This window comes from Benincasa hispida, chromosome 11 (genome assembly GCF_009727055.1).
Source record: "Benincasa hispida cultivar B227 chromosome 11, ASM972705v1, whole genome shotgun sequence".
NCBI classification, from domain to species: Eukaryota; Viridiplantae; Streptophyta; class Magnoliopsida; order Cucurbitales; family Cucurbitaceae; genus Benincasa; species Benincasa hispida.
In genome coordinates this window covers 44,773,069-44,788,163 of record NC_052359.1, presented here as the reverse complement: position 1 = coordinate 44,788,163, position 15,095 = coordinate 44,773,069, and the positions used below count along the sequence as shown (strand labels likewise).

The following is a 15,095-nucleotide window of genomic DNA, read 5'->3' as shown; positions in this document are numbered from 1 at the left end:
TTTAGCTCAAAATTTTGATTTGAATTTTGTTTGCTTAACATACTTTTCATCAAATAAACAAAGATGAATTTTTAGTCCTTGACTTTTTTGTTCCCGAATAAACTTTAATTTGAAATAAAGTATAATTTATGCTCCACTTTAATTTCAAATAATTTTAAGTATTATCCCAAATCCTACCATTTATTTTTTAGATTTTAGAATATACTCACTTTTTGATGCAAATTTGAAGTAGAATTTTGACTTCGTATTTCTCTTTCCTTCAACTTTGATTTGGTGAAACTTGAAGTATTACATATTTTTATTTGGGGCAACATTTAAATTATATCGAAATTTTGACCGTGGAGTAAATTTTGGTTGGCCCAATCTTGGCTTGAATTTGGAATATGATTTTAATTTTATTCCAATTTTGATTTGGCATCGACATCAAGTTTGGAGTGTATCAAATTTTGAATATAATTTGAAACTCACTCCAAAAATATGACTTAGATTAGAATCCAACTACCCACTTATACAAAAAGAAGTATAGCAAACTTTGAGAGAAAATTCTACCCCAATTTCGACCTTTACTTTAATTTGATCTTTAATCAAATTTTAATAATATGGAGAGAATTTTTGACCTACCAAAATATGAGGTGAGCCAAAATGAAGTCTTTGAAAAGAAATCTAACCAAATAAATCCTTGAATTTTGGCAAGCATTTAACTTAGATGGAATCACAACTTCCAACAATTGCCCAAAATTTCGGAGTGGTTAAGAAAAATGGGTTTTTTTTTAATTTAAATTTGAGATCTTTGGTGGTTGTGATTTGATTACCTTTTCTTATACAAATAGGGAAGAAGCGTTTGAGAATTTCGTAACCAAGCCTACTCCTCTTCTCTTCTTCAAATATGCTTTCTTTTGGAATTTTTTTCTAACATTTTAGAACTTTTCTTCCACTTCCTCCTTTCTTTTTCAATATTACCTCTTCTTCTTCTTTTCTTTTTTTCTTCTTTTTACAACAAAATTAAAGAAGAGATTCACATAATTTTTTCCATTTTTACACATGATTATATACATACAAGAAGAAACGAAGATTATAAATTATCTGGTGAAATTGGATGATGGGGGATTCTTCAAAATCAAACCTCAACATAATTATCATTGGTAGCAACCAAGATAGATTTAGGCACAACCCCGATAACACTTTCTCTCTGCTCTCCATTTCTGAAAAACAAAATCGTGAGAATTCTAATCCCATATTTGGAGGCCATATTTGGGCTAACATCTATAATAAGCTTCAAACACACAATCATCCCTACATCTTCGGCCGCTAATTCCTTAATCACAGGCTCAATAATCTTACAAGGTCCACACCATGGTGCCCGAAATTCCACCAACACGTCCTTTTGATTCTTCACCACCAAATTGTTCCAACTCGACACTGTCACTTCTTTCATGTCGTCAACGGCTCCACGAGCTTGGCACGTGACAGAGAAGGATTTTTTGAAGGTGGAGGAAGAAGGGGAGGAGAATTTGAGTCTGAAAATGTGGGTAATTTGTTGGAGAAAGGATGAGATTTGGGTTTGGAAGAGAAAAGAGAGATGTCTTTAGATTTTTTTTTTTAACTTTTACTTTTTGTCATTTGTGACTTTGTTTTTCTCCTTATAATTCTTTTTCTTAAAATTTTTTTTTTACCATTTTTAGTATTTTTTTTCTTTTTGTTTTTTCAATTATTTTTTATTTTTTATTTTTTTGCTTTTCTTTTCACCCTTTTTTAGCTCTCTTTCTTTTTGGAGGATTTTTTTGTTGCACTTCTTTTTACATTATTCTTAATAACTTTCTTCCTATATATTTTAATAATTTTTTTCAAATTCTTTTTTTTTTTTTATAGGAGCTCATAACTTGTGTTCCAATTTGATTATCAACTTTGGAGTTGAAAAAGCATAGTTGTGTGCCACTATTTTGGAGATGAGCGAAGTCGCGCCTTGACTTGTGAAGATGAAGCGAAGTCGCGCCTTGACTTGTGAAGATGAAGCGAAGTCGCGCCTTGACTTGTGAAGATGAAGCGAAGTCGCGCCTTGATTTGTGAAGATGAAGCGAAGCCGCGCCTTGACTTGTGAAGATGGAGGCGAAGATGCGCCTTGACTTGTGAAGATGGAAGCGAAGCTGCGCCTTGACTTGTGAAGATGGAAGGGAAGCCGCGCCTTGACTTGTGAAGATGGAAGCGAAGCCATGCACACCGATCTTGAACTTGAAGATGGAAGTGGAGCCATGCACATCGATCTTAAACTTGAAGATGGAAGTGGAGCCATGCACATCGATCTTGAACTTAAATATAGAAGCAGGCCCTGTTCATTGATCTTGAACTTGAAGATGGAAGCGGGCCCTGTTCATTGATCTTGAACTTGAAGATGGAAGCGGGCCCTGTTCACTGATTTTGAACTTGAAGTTGGCAACGGGCCCTGTACACTGATCTTGAACTTGAAGATGGCAACAGGCCCTGTACACTGATCTTGAACTTGAAGATGGCAATGAAGATGGAGAAGCATCGACGGAGCCTCTGAACTTGAAGAAGGAGGAATATCGACGGAGCCTCTAAACTTGAAGATGGAGGAACATCGACGGAGCCTCTAAACTTGAAGATGGAGGAACATCGACGGAGCCTCTAAATTTGAAGATGGAGGAACATTGACGGAGCCTCTAAACTTGAAGATGAAGGAACATCGACAGAGCCTCTAAACTTGAAGATGGAGGAACATCGACGGAGCCTCTAAATTTGAAGATGGAGGAACATCGACGGAGCCTCTAAACTTGAAGATGGAGAAGCATCGAGATCTTCGCGCTTGAGTTTGACAAAACACTAATGAATCTTTGGCTGTAGGCTTGACTTTGCGACTTTGAGCATAAGATGGCATTGCAAAGCCTCCAAACTTGAGCATGAAGATGGAGCATCGATGAAACCTCTGAACTTGAAGATGGAGAAGCATCGATGGAGCCTCTGAACTTGAAGATGAAAGAGCGTCAATGAATCCTTCGAATTTGTAGAAGGGCATCGAAAAAGCCTTTGAACTTTAAGATGGAGGGAAACCGATGAAACTTCTAAACTTGAAGATGGAGGAACATCAACGAAACCTCTGAACTTGAAGATGGAGGGGCATGCAATTTAACCCTTAAACTTGGAGATAGAGAAGCAACAGTGCAAACATCAAATTTGGAGATGGGGAGGCATCAATTCAACCATTGAAGTTAAAGTCGTAGAAGCTTCGAACTTGGAGACGGGGAAGCAGCAGTGCGACCATCAAATTCAGAGATGGAGAAATAGCGGTGCAACCATCAAGGCAACAATTTGATCCTCGAACTTGGATATGAAGAAACAGCAGCGCCAACATCTTTGTAAAAGAGGCAGAATTGTAACAACTTTTAGAGAAGAAGTGAAGCTAAAGGGAATAATACTTTTTTAGGGGAAGTAGGAAAGTTGTACCAAACTTGAACTTTGAAGAGGAAGAAACAAAACATCCAAATTTGACTTCAAAGAGGAAGTGGTGAAGACTCAAAACTTGACTTCGAAGAGGAAGCGAAGCGCCATTTCAAGTGTGTGCTTTTAATTTACAGTGTTAGCTCCTTAAAGGGATGAATATCTTCAATTTGTCGTGTTGCCCCAACAGAGATGAACATCTTCAATCTGTCGTATAGCGCCATACGTAGGGTGATTGTGGTACCTTTTTATGGACTAAACTTAAATCTCTTCAAGTTGCTCGCGTACCCTTGAAGAAAAGGATCAAGTCATGACGTAGTTCAAATGTTTTTTTTCTTGATGGACTGAACTTTAAGTTTCTTTCAAGCTGCCTACGTAAGCTTTACAATGACAGGGATCAAGTCATAACGTAGTTCAATAAAGAGATTTTTTTTGGGTTGTTCACCATTTAAGCTCATGCGGGCCAGAAGCACCATGCAGTTTAGGCTCTTGCGATAAGGAACTTCTTCACTTAAACTTCAGAAGCTCTTATTTCATCATGACTTTGATCATCCTCTTCATCTGTAGTATTCGTCAATATAATGAGTTTTGACTTCACTATCAAGGAACCTTTTGTATTTATATCAACAGACAATTTCCTCTTCATGCGTGAAGGGACACGACTGTGAATCTTTTCATCGTTGTTTTCTTCACGAAATGGTCTTTCCTTCAAGGTTTTCATCTTCCTTTTATGTTGATCATTTTTCATCTTGAGATGATCAAAAGTAGATGTTGAAGGTCGATCTTTCTTTGATGTAAAGATACATAGCCTCTTAAAAGCTAAAGTTCGAGTTGTAGTAGATGTTGGACATTGGCTTTCTTCTTTTATTGTGGCCACACTCAACTTTGGAAGACTAAAGATCGAGTAGTTAAAGGCTTAATACGATTGAAGACCAAAACTCTTTGATCCATTTCTTTTGAATCGTCGACTTCTTCAGTAGTTATATGATTGTTTTCGTCTTCCACAATGTTGACAGCGTGACATGCAATAACCTCTTGATGATTATCGAGGAAGCTTCTTGGGAGAAATTCTACCAAAGTTACCGGCCGTCAAAAGTAAGGGAAGTCCTTGTATTCTTCTTTAGCAGGCTTAGGCTTCCATGCCATCTTTTTGCCTTTCTTTTTATAAGTCTTGTTCCTTCTTATAGCTTTGATAGGAATGCAACTCTTTTTGGGTGGAATTTGGTTGTCTTCTCTTTCAACGAGTTACGAGAATCCACCTTTTATCGTTATCTTCAACAGGATCATCTTTGCTTCGAAAATCTATTGTTAGAATCTCTTATTGGAACCGAACGACTATAGGCTCAAAAGTCCCAAACTGGATGAAGTTTTCTCTTTGATCATGAGACGCAGACAGTGTTGGGACACTTAAAGTCATAGCTACTGTTGCGTGATTTGTTTGAGCTATTTGATCAAGCACCAGCTCAATATTTTTTTCACGAGGCAACTGTAGAATCAACTCATTTAGCATGAAGCACTTTTCAACCGGGTGACTAACAACTCGATGATACTTACAGTAGTTAGGATCATCTACTTTTCTTGCTTGTTCCGATCGCTTGCATTCTGACAGTTGAATAAGTTGTTTCTCTAATAATTGCTTCAACATGTTGGCAACGTTAGAAACATGAAGGGATAAACCTTTCCATGTCTTTCTTTGAGAGTTCTAGGGTCATCTGCATGACCATAGATTCTCTCGTGGCACTATCCACGATCTTTTCAGTACCCTTGGTTTCATTCTTGTATTTTTTTCCTTTCAGGGACTAGGAAATCTTTAGTTTTCCTGTTGGCGATGCTCAGCTTCATATCATGAGTGCATGTTGCTAACTTCTCAAATGTAAGAGGCTTTATCCCTTACAGAATGTAGAGAAGTTCCCAGTGCATGCCTTGGGTGCACATCTCCACTACAGATAATTCAATGAGTATATCTTTGCAATCCAGTCTCAGAGCTCTCCATCGGTTTATGTAGTCGATGACCGACTCTTCTTTCTGCTGTTTTGTGTTCGTCAGCTCCATCATGCTAACGGTGTGCCCTGTGCTATAGAAGTGGTTGAGGAACTCTCTTTCTAACTATTCCCAGCTGTCAATCACTTCCGATTCTTGATCAGTATACCAATCGAAAACGTTTCCTTTCAAGGTATGGATGAACTGCTTGACTAGTTGGTCTTCTCTGGTTCTTGCATTTTCGTAGGTTTCAATGAAGTGAGCAACATGTTGATTTGGATTGCCCTTTCTATCGAACTGCTGGAACTTTAGAGGTTGATTCCCAGCTAGCATCCTCAGGTTGTCGACTCTCTTGGTGTATGGCTTAGAGTACATAAAGGAAGATTGAGATGGTTCTCCACACTGAGCCTTTATGGCGTTTGTAATCATATCTTGCAGCGGTTGAACTGACAAGGCGGCGATAGAGGTAGATTATTGCGGTCTTCCTACAACACAATCTTTCGTTTTTCATTGTCTTTTCTAGCTGGAGATTGATTCGACTCAGCAATATCTCGAGTTTATATTTGATATGTTAAAGCAGTGATTTCATTATCTCACTCTTCTACAGCCCTCATTAGGAGACTTATCTTCCTTTCCATCTCTACCATGGCTGACTCAGTCGTTACATCAGCCATCATGACAGATACTACGTCAAGATATGATTCTTCCTTTAATTGGTCAGAAGTAGAGGTAGAATTGTCAAACAAGGAATTTTCTCTTATGATGATCTTGCCTTCAGAAGATTCCATCACCTACTCTCATATTTTTTTTTTGCAAAGACAAAACCTTGTCCTTTCTCCTACATGCTCTCTTTTAAATGGTTGCAAGTGACAAGTCCTGTGTAGGTGTTGCTCGCAGTAGTTGCTTGGATGAAACTTTCTTCGGTGCCATTAGTTTACTTGAATGTTGAGAGAGAAATGAGAGATAGAGAGGTCCCACCGAGCGTGCCAATTTGTTCACTTTAGATTTCAAGAGAAATTTATTTCGTGGAACTTGAACTTTGTATTTTCATTAATTTTGTGGAAAGTGAGTACAATCTCTAATACATAATGTTTTGATGCTTTCAAAATAAACTATAGTCTTTAAGCTGGTTGATCTTTTTGAATGATCGGCCTTTGGGCTTGTTGATCTTCTTGGATGATCGGTTTTCTGTCTCTTATACACATCTAGATGTGTATAAGAGACAGCTTCTTAGATGATCGACCTTTGGTCTTAATGATCTTCTTGGACGATCAGCCTTTGGGTTTGTTGTTCTTCTTAGATGATCGGCCTTTGGGCTTGATGTTGGACGATCTGCCTTTGGGCTTGTTGATCTTCTTGAAGGATTAATATTCACACGAGGCTTCTAGAGAAACTTGTTTCGTGGAGTTAAACTTGAGTTGCTGTTGATGTTGATGTTGATTTGATGCGATGTGGTTCGATCTCTAGTACTTGATCCTTTTATTCTTTCTTGGTCGAATGCGTATGCTTGATTTAAGGAAGTGAAGCACGCGATGATCTTGGAGTTGAAGTCTTGGAAGAAAGCTTATATCTCTGAAGGACTTCAGTCTTCAAGTGTGGTCAGCTTTAGAAGTCAGGGAGTCCTCTGGTTGTTGAGAGAATTGTCTCTAGGCTCTTTGGAATGTAGAATTCCTGACCCGTTTGGAGTAGTGTTTGGGCCTGTCGATCATTTTGGACCGGCCCGTGAGCTTTTCCTTGAGTTAAAGAAGATTGAATCATCAGCTTGTAGGCAGTGAAGATACAATCAGTTTGTTGAAGTCTTCTAATCTTCAAACCTTCAAGTAGTTTAGATCTTCGGTTCTTTAGAATTTGAGTGTTTTAGTCTTCGAAACTTTGAGAAGCTTCAGTCTTCAGCAATTGAGAGCGTTGGGTTTCAAGAATTAGGAGCTTCAGTACTTGGATCTTGGGAGCTTAAATCTTCAGAGCTTTAATACGTCTTCTGATATTCAGATCTTTAGTATGTCTTCTGATCTTCACAACTTCGATATGTCTTCTAATCTTGACAGCTTTGATATGTCTTCTAACCTTCAGAGCTTTAGTATGTCTTTTGATCTTCAGAGCTTTGAATGTGCTGTATTCTTCAAATCCTCAGAGCTTCAGAACTTTAGAGAGCTTTGGCTTTTAATTCTTCCAACCTCCCCCTTAAATGAAGAGATAATGCCTCTATTTATAGAGGTTTCTCATGGGCCTTACATGGGTTTGGGCCTAATTATTTTACTGGGCCAAAATTGGGATTGGGCTAAAGTTGGGCTTGGGCCCATTTGTTGTTGGGCTGAAATACTAGGCTTGAGCTTAATCTTTAATTTAGCCCAAAATTTCACCATGGGTCTGAATTGGGTTGGGCCCGAGCGACTTTAATTACTCAGCCCAATCCAACTTATAATTTTTCCAATAGGCTCAGGCTTTCATTGATGATGTGGCAACTCGTGATTCGCCGAAATTTCTCATTCAACAAATATTATTTTAATTAAAAAGTTTAATTAAAAATAAACTAAAATTAGTTTTATTTAAATTAATTATTTTGAATTAATTTAATAAAATGATTTTTGAAATCATATAAAGTTAATGAGTTTTTTCAATTTTTGGAAAAAACCCAGTAACTACATTTGATGGAATATCATCAAATTTCAATTTCATTTTAGTGATGATCTTCAAGCTAGAGCTGCCCACCATGCAACCCTGTACGTTTGCATGAATTCTATCTATATATAGAAGCTCCATACATGAAGAACATTTAAGCATTCTGAGCTATACTTGCTAAAGTGATAACCTGAAAACCTTACATACCTCTCACTTGTTCTTCATCAATTCAACTTGATTTAGTGTTTCCACCACACGTTCCATCTTAAGCATAGTAGAGAAGATCTCGGTGGTAGTCCTCTTGAAGTTTTAAGCTCTATCTTGGTAGATTTCAGCTGAATTTGTGATGAAAATCTTCAAAGGTAATATGTGTTTCAAACCCTCTTCTGAATATCATATGAACAACATGCTTAAAACTCATATTAAATGTAGTTTAAGTGATTATTGATTATGAAATCTTCTGTTGCATGTTTTTTCATTCCTTCACTACGAGGCTTTAGGGCATATATCCTAACAATCTCTCACTTGCACTAAAGCCAGTGAGACATAGGTCGGTGAGACATATATCCTAGGGCATCATCTCTACCTAACATGCTCTCACACTTATCCTAGCTCACTAGGGATGTAACGATCCGACCCCCTAGGATTTAAGTTAGGCCGTTACTAAATACATGCATGCATGGAACTCAAAATGACACTCAATTATGGCGAAATAAATGCTAATTAAATAAGGTAAATTCAAATACTAAAACAATAGTAGGGCAATCATAAATCATAAAGGATAGTAAATGAGTCTGAAAAACGATTCTTAAAGTAAGTTTTATACATCAAAACTAAAAGTTAAGAGAAACATGAAAAGAACTCTAAATTTCATGATGCGAAAGCGTAAAAACTAGTCCTAGTGGCTCGATCACGAATTCCACTTGTCCATCGCCAGTGCATCTCTTACCCTTACCTGAAACAACGCATGAGAAAGAAATGAGTATAAAATACTCAGTAGTAACCCTACTATGCGGGTCCAGGCTAGGCATCCTATGTCCTCTAGATACTCACTTCTGGTGAAAACAAACCTGCTCTAGTCTCATGGGACACATATGCACTGAAACAAGAAGGAGACTGAGTTCTAATCCCTACTGTAAGTTAAGTATGCCCACTTACTCTGGTGAATCCTGAAGGAGAACACCAAACTTGGGGAAATCCGCGAAAAAATCACAAATGCTAATGGGATCTAACTAATCAGTAAGGACATTTGCATAGTCTCAACATCATAATCATCACTGTAACAATCTATGACATAACATATAACCTCACATCATGGCTCTACCACATACCTATCTAACTCATGGTTCTACACATTACAATGGTACCTCAATATTCATCAGAATCAAATACAACCATATGGAAGGCCATACCCATCTATAACTAGCATTCAAGTCTCTATGTGCATGAAATAAATAAGTTCGATCTCGTACTAGAAACTATTTTGATCATATTTTCTTCAGTCTAAGTATGCTAACATTCTCCATAAACGTACATTAATCATTGGGGGCTAGGCATACATCTAAATGCCTAGCCCGTGGCAGTTCCAGAAGTACAGATTACTTACCTTGATATTAGTGTTGGAACCAAAAAAGTTAATGAATTTGAATATTCTTGAATCCTAATCAAGCCTAAACATAAACCAAGCCTTTAAAATAAATAGTTTAAGGCCAATTCAAACAACAAATATTAAGAAAAAATAATTTTCCAGATAACCTTACCTAAGGTGTGGTCCAATTCTGAATTCACCTTCCAAACCTCCAATTTTAAGCCCAAATAAATTAAACAAACCAAAACTTTTTGTTCATCTTGAATGAAATTCTTGAATCAATCCCCTATCATAATTTGGAAATTAGGCTTACAATAATTAAAGCTTGAATCAAATAACATACTTCAACTACCAATTCCTCAATAAATTATCCCATATGTAGCTTCGTTCAAAAAAATCACTTCCAAATACTTTTACCCCAAAATTTCTCAACAACCAAAATTAATCCGAAGAGCGGTAATCAAAAGTAGTAGAAATTTAACCAAAACTCGCGCTTAAAACAAACTCCAACTTCACTGAACAACACCGTCAATACCTTTCAACACTTGAATCCAAAGTTGAAACACAATGGGTATCAACCAATTGATGCCAAAAGTAAATGAGTATTCAAGAATCAACCGAAAACAAACCCAAATGGCAGAAATCTTACCCAAATCGATAGATCCAGTGACGGCAAAAGCGAACGACGCTTGAGCAACGGTGGATGGAGGTCATGAAGAAGAAATTGACGCGGCGACTTTAGGCGGCATCGGACGAGCTCACGAATGTGAGGAAGAAAAGGGGGTGGGGTTTGACTTTTTATTAAAAAACAATAAAATTAAATTCCCGCACTTACACTTGAAGTCCAAAATTCCAAAAATGCCCTCCAACTAATAACAATTACTGAAATTTCAAATAATAAAGTTACTGAAATTACATTATTACTAAAAAAATATGTGGGGTGTTACATTCTTCCTTCCTCAAAGAACTTTCATCCTCGAAAGTTCATTCTTGAAAAAAAAAAAAACTCTGGGGGTGTTACAAGGGATATGTCTCGTAGTCCTAGTCATTCTAGGAGATATTTTCACACTTTAGCCTGGAGAATCCTTCTATATAATTCAAAATTGTTATGTCAATAAATACCATTTGGTCACCACCATAATGTTTCTCTCATTCTGTTTTTATTCCTACAACTTGGTATTTATAAATATCCTCATACTTAGTCCTTACACCACATTATCTCATAAAGTGGTTTGACTAATTCATATCTAAAATAGCTTTCAAATATTTTAGGATATATCATGCCTATGCAATTTATTGCTTCACAAGCAAAATATTACCTTGTAGTCCAATATACACTACCTAGGATAAACACATGGATTTCTATAAATCTTGTATGAGACAGTGTATCTCGTAAAAGATCAAATTTTAAACTTTATACACCAACATCTCATAAGTTTATCTTTCAAACTCAATCGTCATACCATCGATTTAACTGATATAACTAACCAAGTGTATATTAAATGTTAATTAAGTCTCATGTAAGAATTACATCCATTCAACACTTGAGATGTCTTAGAAAACTTTTCCTTAGACATATCAACTTTACTGTAGAATGATATATTACCATTCCATCTCTAGTTATTGCATCAAACATTTAAATACAAATTTGTGAATGTAAGATGCATGACACAAACTTAACATCATGCCCTCAACATCTCTATGAAGACATTTAATATATAAAATCATTAAAAATCAACTATTTGAAAGTAGTTAAATAGTCAAACTTTCATATTGATCTTTAGTTAATTCATAATGAGTAAATATCAATATAAAAAAGATAAATGTCCACTTTTCATTTTCTTGTCATTGTCATCATTCAAAGTCATGGGGTATAATACTATATCAAACCCTTATTCTCAAATATCCTAATTGTGAAATTTATTTCTCAAATGAACATCATAATTTTGCAAACCTTTTGAATTTAATCTTTGGAAAAATGCTTGAACTTTTGTAGATGCATTGAACTTCTTTTCATAAAAAAATTAATTCATTTTTATATATCTCATATGCAACAATGAATCAAATCATGCATAAAGACTCTATTGTAGTAACTAGTGAGAAAAATTGACTCACAACCTTTTTTCACCCGCTAGTTCTAACATTGGTTGTCACCTTATGCTAAGAGTCTTACTTTGAAGATCTCTATCTCCAAGTTTTACACTTTCAAGTCTCATTTTTGTAGATCCATTCACATCCTATGGGTTTTACCCCATCAAGAAAATCTACAAAAACATAATGAAACTTAGTGCAAATACTTTATCTCAAGTTTTATAACTTTGACATAGTTTCTTTTGTCAACATCTTTCAATTCTTGTCATCCAGTATGACAACTTTGACTTCTAATAAATCAAAGCAAAGGTTGAGTCATTTTATAACTTTTCCACTTCTTTTGAGGTTAATACGTTTTCATCTTGTCATCTAATATGACAATATGGACTTCACCTATGCTTTTGTAAAGGTTGAGTTATTTCATAATTCTCCCACTACGATGAAGACTTATCTAGTTGACAATTGAAATTTGACTTCCAAACAAAATAAATGGTTAACAACACTTGTTAACTATTAAGTGGTTCTACTTGGAACTAGTTCATCTTTCTATACGTTTAGTATTTGTAACGCAAATACATTATTTATTTTAGAGTGTACAGAAGGTCATTTTATAACTCCTTAAGAACTACCTATATTTAGGTGCATCTTCGAACATTTGTTTTGCCAAGTGTATTTATTAAGGGTTCATTTTCATACAAGTATATCAACTTACTCGAATACTAAAATTTCATAATCCAAAATTTTTTCTCAAACATTTTTGGAGGAAACAATGTTCAAAAATTGCAATCTCTATTACATGTCCTTAATGGAGTCTGACATCAATGTAAAGAATATATTTTAAAAAAAGTACGTAACATATACTAAAAGGCACGTATACTAAAAGGCCAAATTTCTCCTATTACAGTACAATTTATGAAGTTGAGATCTTATCTCATCTCTATCTATTAGGCATAGTACATTAAAATTTCCTGTATTAATCATTATGATATGATCATAAAGTCACAATAGACTTGCCTAAATGACTAAAACTTTAGTCTATCGTTTGAACATTTCAAAGAAAATAAAACTTGAGTTGCATTATATTACGATACTTTCATCATAAATACTCACCAATTATATTAATGACTTATTTATGAAGTCAGACTTACTCTTTCAATCATTAGACCACCTGGGTCAAAATGCGTATACACAAAAAATTCTTTGGCCAAATAATCTTATCTAATAAGATTCAATGACAATCTTGCATGAAAAGCATGACTTTTGATAGATAATAGTAATTTAACTCTACCTCTTTCAGAATTACTCGTAACTGTCATTTAAATACCAAAGACAGGTATTCTTTTCGGAGAAAATAATTTATCTTTCTTTTTGGATTCATTAATCCTCACTCTTTCTTAATTTAGTATTCAATTGTGTTAACTTTTAGCACACAAAAATTATATTTATTTAAAGCTGAATATATTTTGAAACAACGTTTTAAAATATGCCTTATCACTAAAAATTATTTATACTCTCTGAATTATTTAGTAATAAAATATGGAGAAATTGAATTTCTCTTATGGTGATAAATACCATATTCAGCATAAATAAACAATATTTTAATGTCTCTCACTACTTTAACTAAGATGAGCTTTTCGTTGCCAACTAGTAGAAGTTATTCTACTGATTTAAGAATTTTTCAAGAAATATAATTTAATTGTAATGAAAAAAATCTGAGAGTGAATCCTTCTTCAACTATCAAGGTGTAAATCTTTATTCCCCACCAAGAACCTAGTAATTCTAATTTAATTTATTCTTATTTTTCTTCTTTTTTGAGGTATTTCTAAAATTCCTCATCGTGTGATGTCCCAATAACTTGAAAACATTTTCCTTATTGGCTCTAGCCACATAAATATTTTCGGTCTCAAATAGTACCTAAATTTTGAGGTTATTTATCTTCCTATAACTCCAACATATAATATGTTATTGTCATGACTTTATCTTCTAATCCAAATAAATTATATGTTATCTAGATGATAAAAGTATGTTATCACGTCGTTTATAATTCATGAACATTTCATGAATTGGCAACACCCTTTTGAGAATCTTTCCCAAACCAAAAAAACAAAATATTGAGATTTACACTACCATTATGTATTGATGATATTTTTCCAAGCAATTTATTTATCAAATTAAGACAATAAAACTCCTGAGAGAAATTGACATAACCTTGAAATAAGTATAACGTGTTATTTGACTATATGTAATTTTTTTTTTATCAATTCTAGTTGAACATAGAAATTAAAAAAGAATCCAATAGATTTGATATGAATCTTATTCATATTAATCTAAAATTTCTATTGTTATGATACTCCAGTGATTTAGAATAAAAGCCATCATAAGGCAGTCAGTTACACCTTCACTGAATTGAGACATTCTCAACAAATATTACATCAGAATAACTCTTATTGCTATAATATTTAGTTACCGTTATTTTGGTCATAATTTGATTACACACCCTAATGAATTCTTGTAACTGTAACCTATCATTTTGGAATTTATAATGTTTGCCCCAACAAGTGTATCATAGGAAAGAACAATATTGAGAATAAAAAATATGATCCTATCCTTTTCAAGAGTTTACCCTAATTTGACCTATGCAAACACCATCTGTAGGGGGACGCATCAAAGGCGGCCAAGCATGAATCTCACATTGTCAACTAATGATGGAGACCGCGGGATGTATTGACGCTCATCCCTCTCACATTACTATAAATACTTTCTCTAATTCATCTTGATATTGACCCATGCAAACACCATCCTTAGGGGGACGTATCAAAGGCACCTCGAGGTCAAGAACGAATTTAACGGTATGAATTATCCGAGAACGTAGGAGAATAGACATATCATATAAATCATTTTTTCTCTTGCTAAGTATTTTTCAATTGAGGGTTCATTACTTAAGTAAATTAGGCTAAAACATTTACCTAAGTCTTGTTAAATTTGTCCAATATAACTCTTATATTAAATAGTTTAACAATGCATGATTATCATTTATTAAACACTTTAATAATTCTAATCATTTATTGCATGCTTACAAAATATTTGACTAATTCACCTACCAGGTTACTTCCCAAGTAGGAGTGTTCCGTTTCCATGAGCTTAAATACCTCAATCCTAAACAGAATGTTCCTTATACAAGGTCTCTTATAGGCATATATTTTATAAATTTAATCTTTTATTTTCTCATTTTAATCCTATTAAAAGAAAAGTAAAAGATTTACTTTAAATCTAATCTCATTAGAAATAAAATTTGAAGATTGATTAAACAAGTTTTAAACCATTTAAAACAAATTAACTAACCTTATCCTTATCGCATTAGACT

General features: G+C 34.7%; 1 protein-coding gene across 1 annotated transcript; it reads right to left on the bottom strand.

Moving 5' to 3' along the window:
- Positions 1-1,117: 1,117 nt before the first annotated feature.
- On the bottom strand, positions 1,118-3,677 carry LOC120090712 (thioredoxin M5, chloroplastic-like). The gene is made up of 2 exons (XM_039048429.1): positions 3,589-3,677; positions 1,118-1,517 (listed from the first exon to the last, which is right to left on the bottom strand). The coding sequence occupies exons 1-2, from the start codon at positions 3,675-3,677 to the stop codon at positions 1,118-1,120; spliced, it is 489 nt and encodes a 162-aa protein (XP_038904357.1).
- Positions 3,678-15,095: the final 11,418 nt, after the last annotated feature.

Bases quoted from the DNA above. Each gene is read 5' to 3' on its own strand.
- LOC120090712 (XM_039048429.1), bottom strand. From the start codon at position 3,677: ATGGCGCTATACGACAGATTGAAGATGTTCATCTCTGTTGGGGCAACA. The intron at 1,518-3,588 runs GTAAATTAAAAG...CCACATTTTCAG, and splicing joins CCCTTTAAGGAGCTAACACT to ACTCAAATTCTCCTCCCCTT.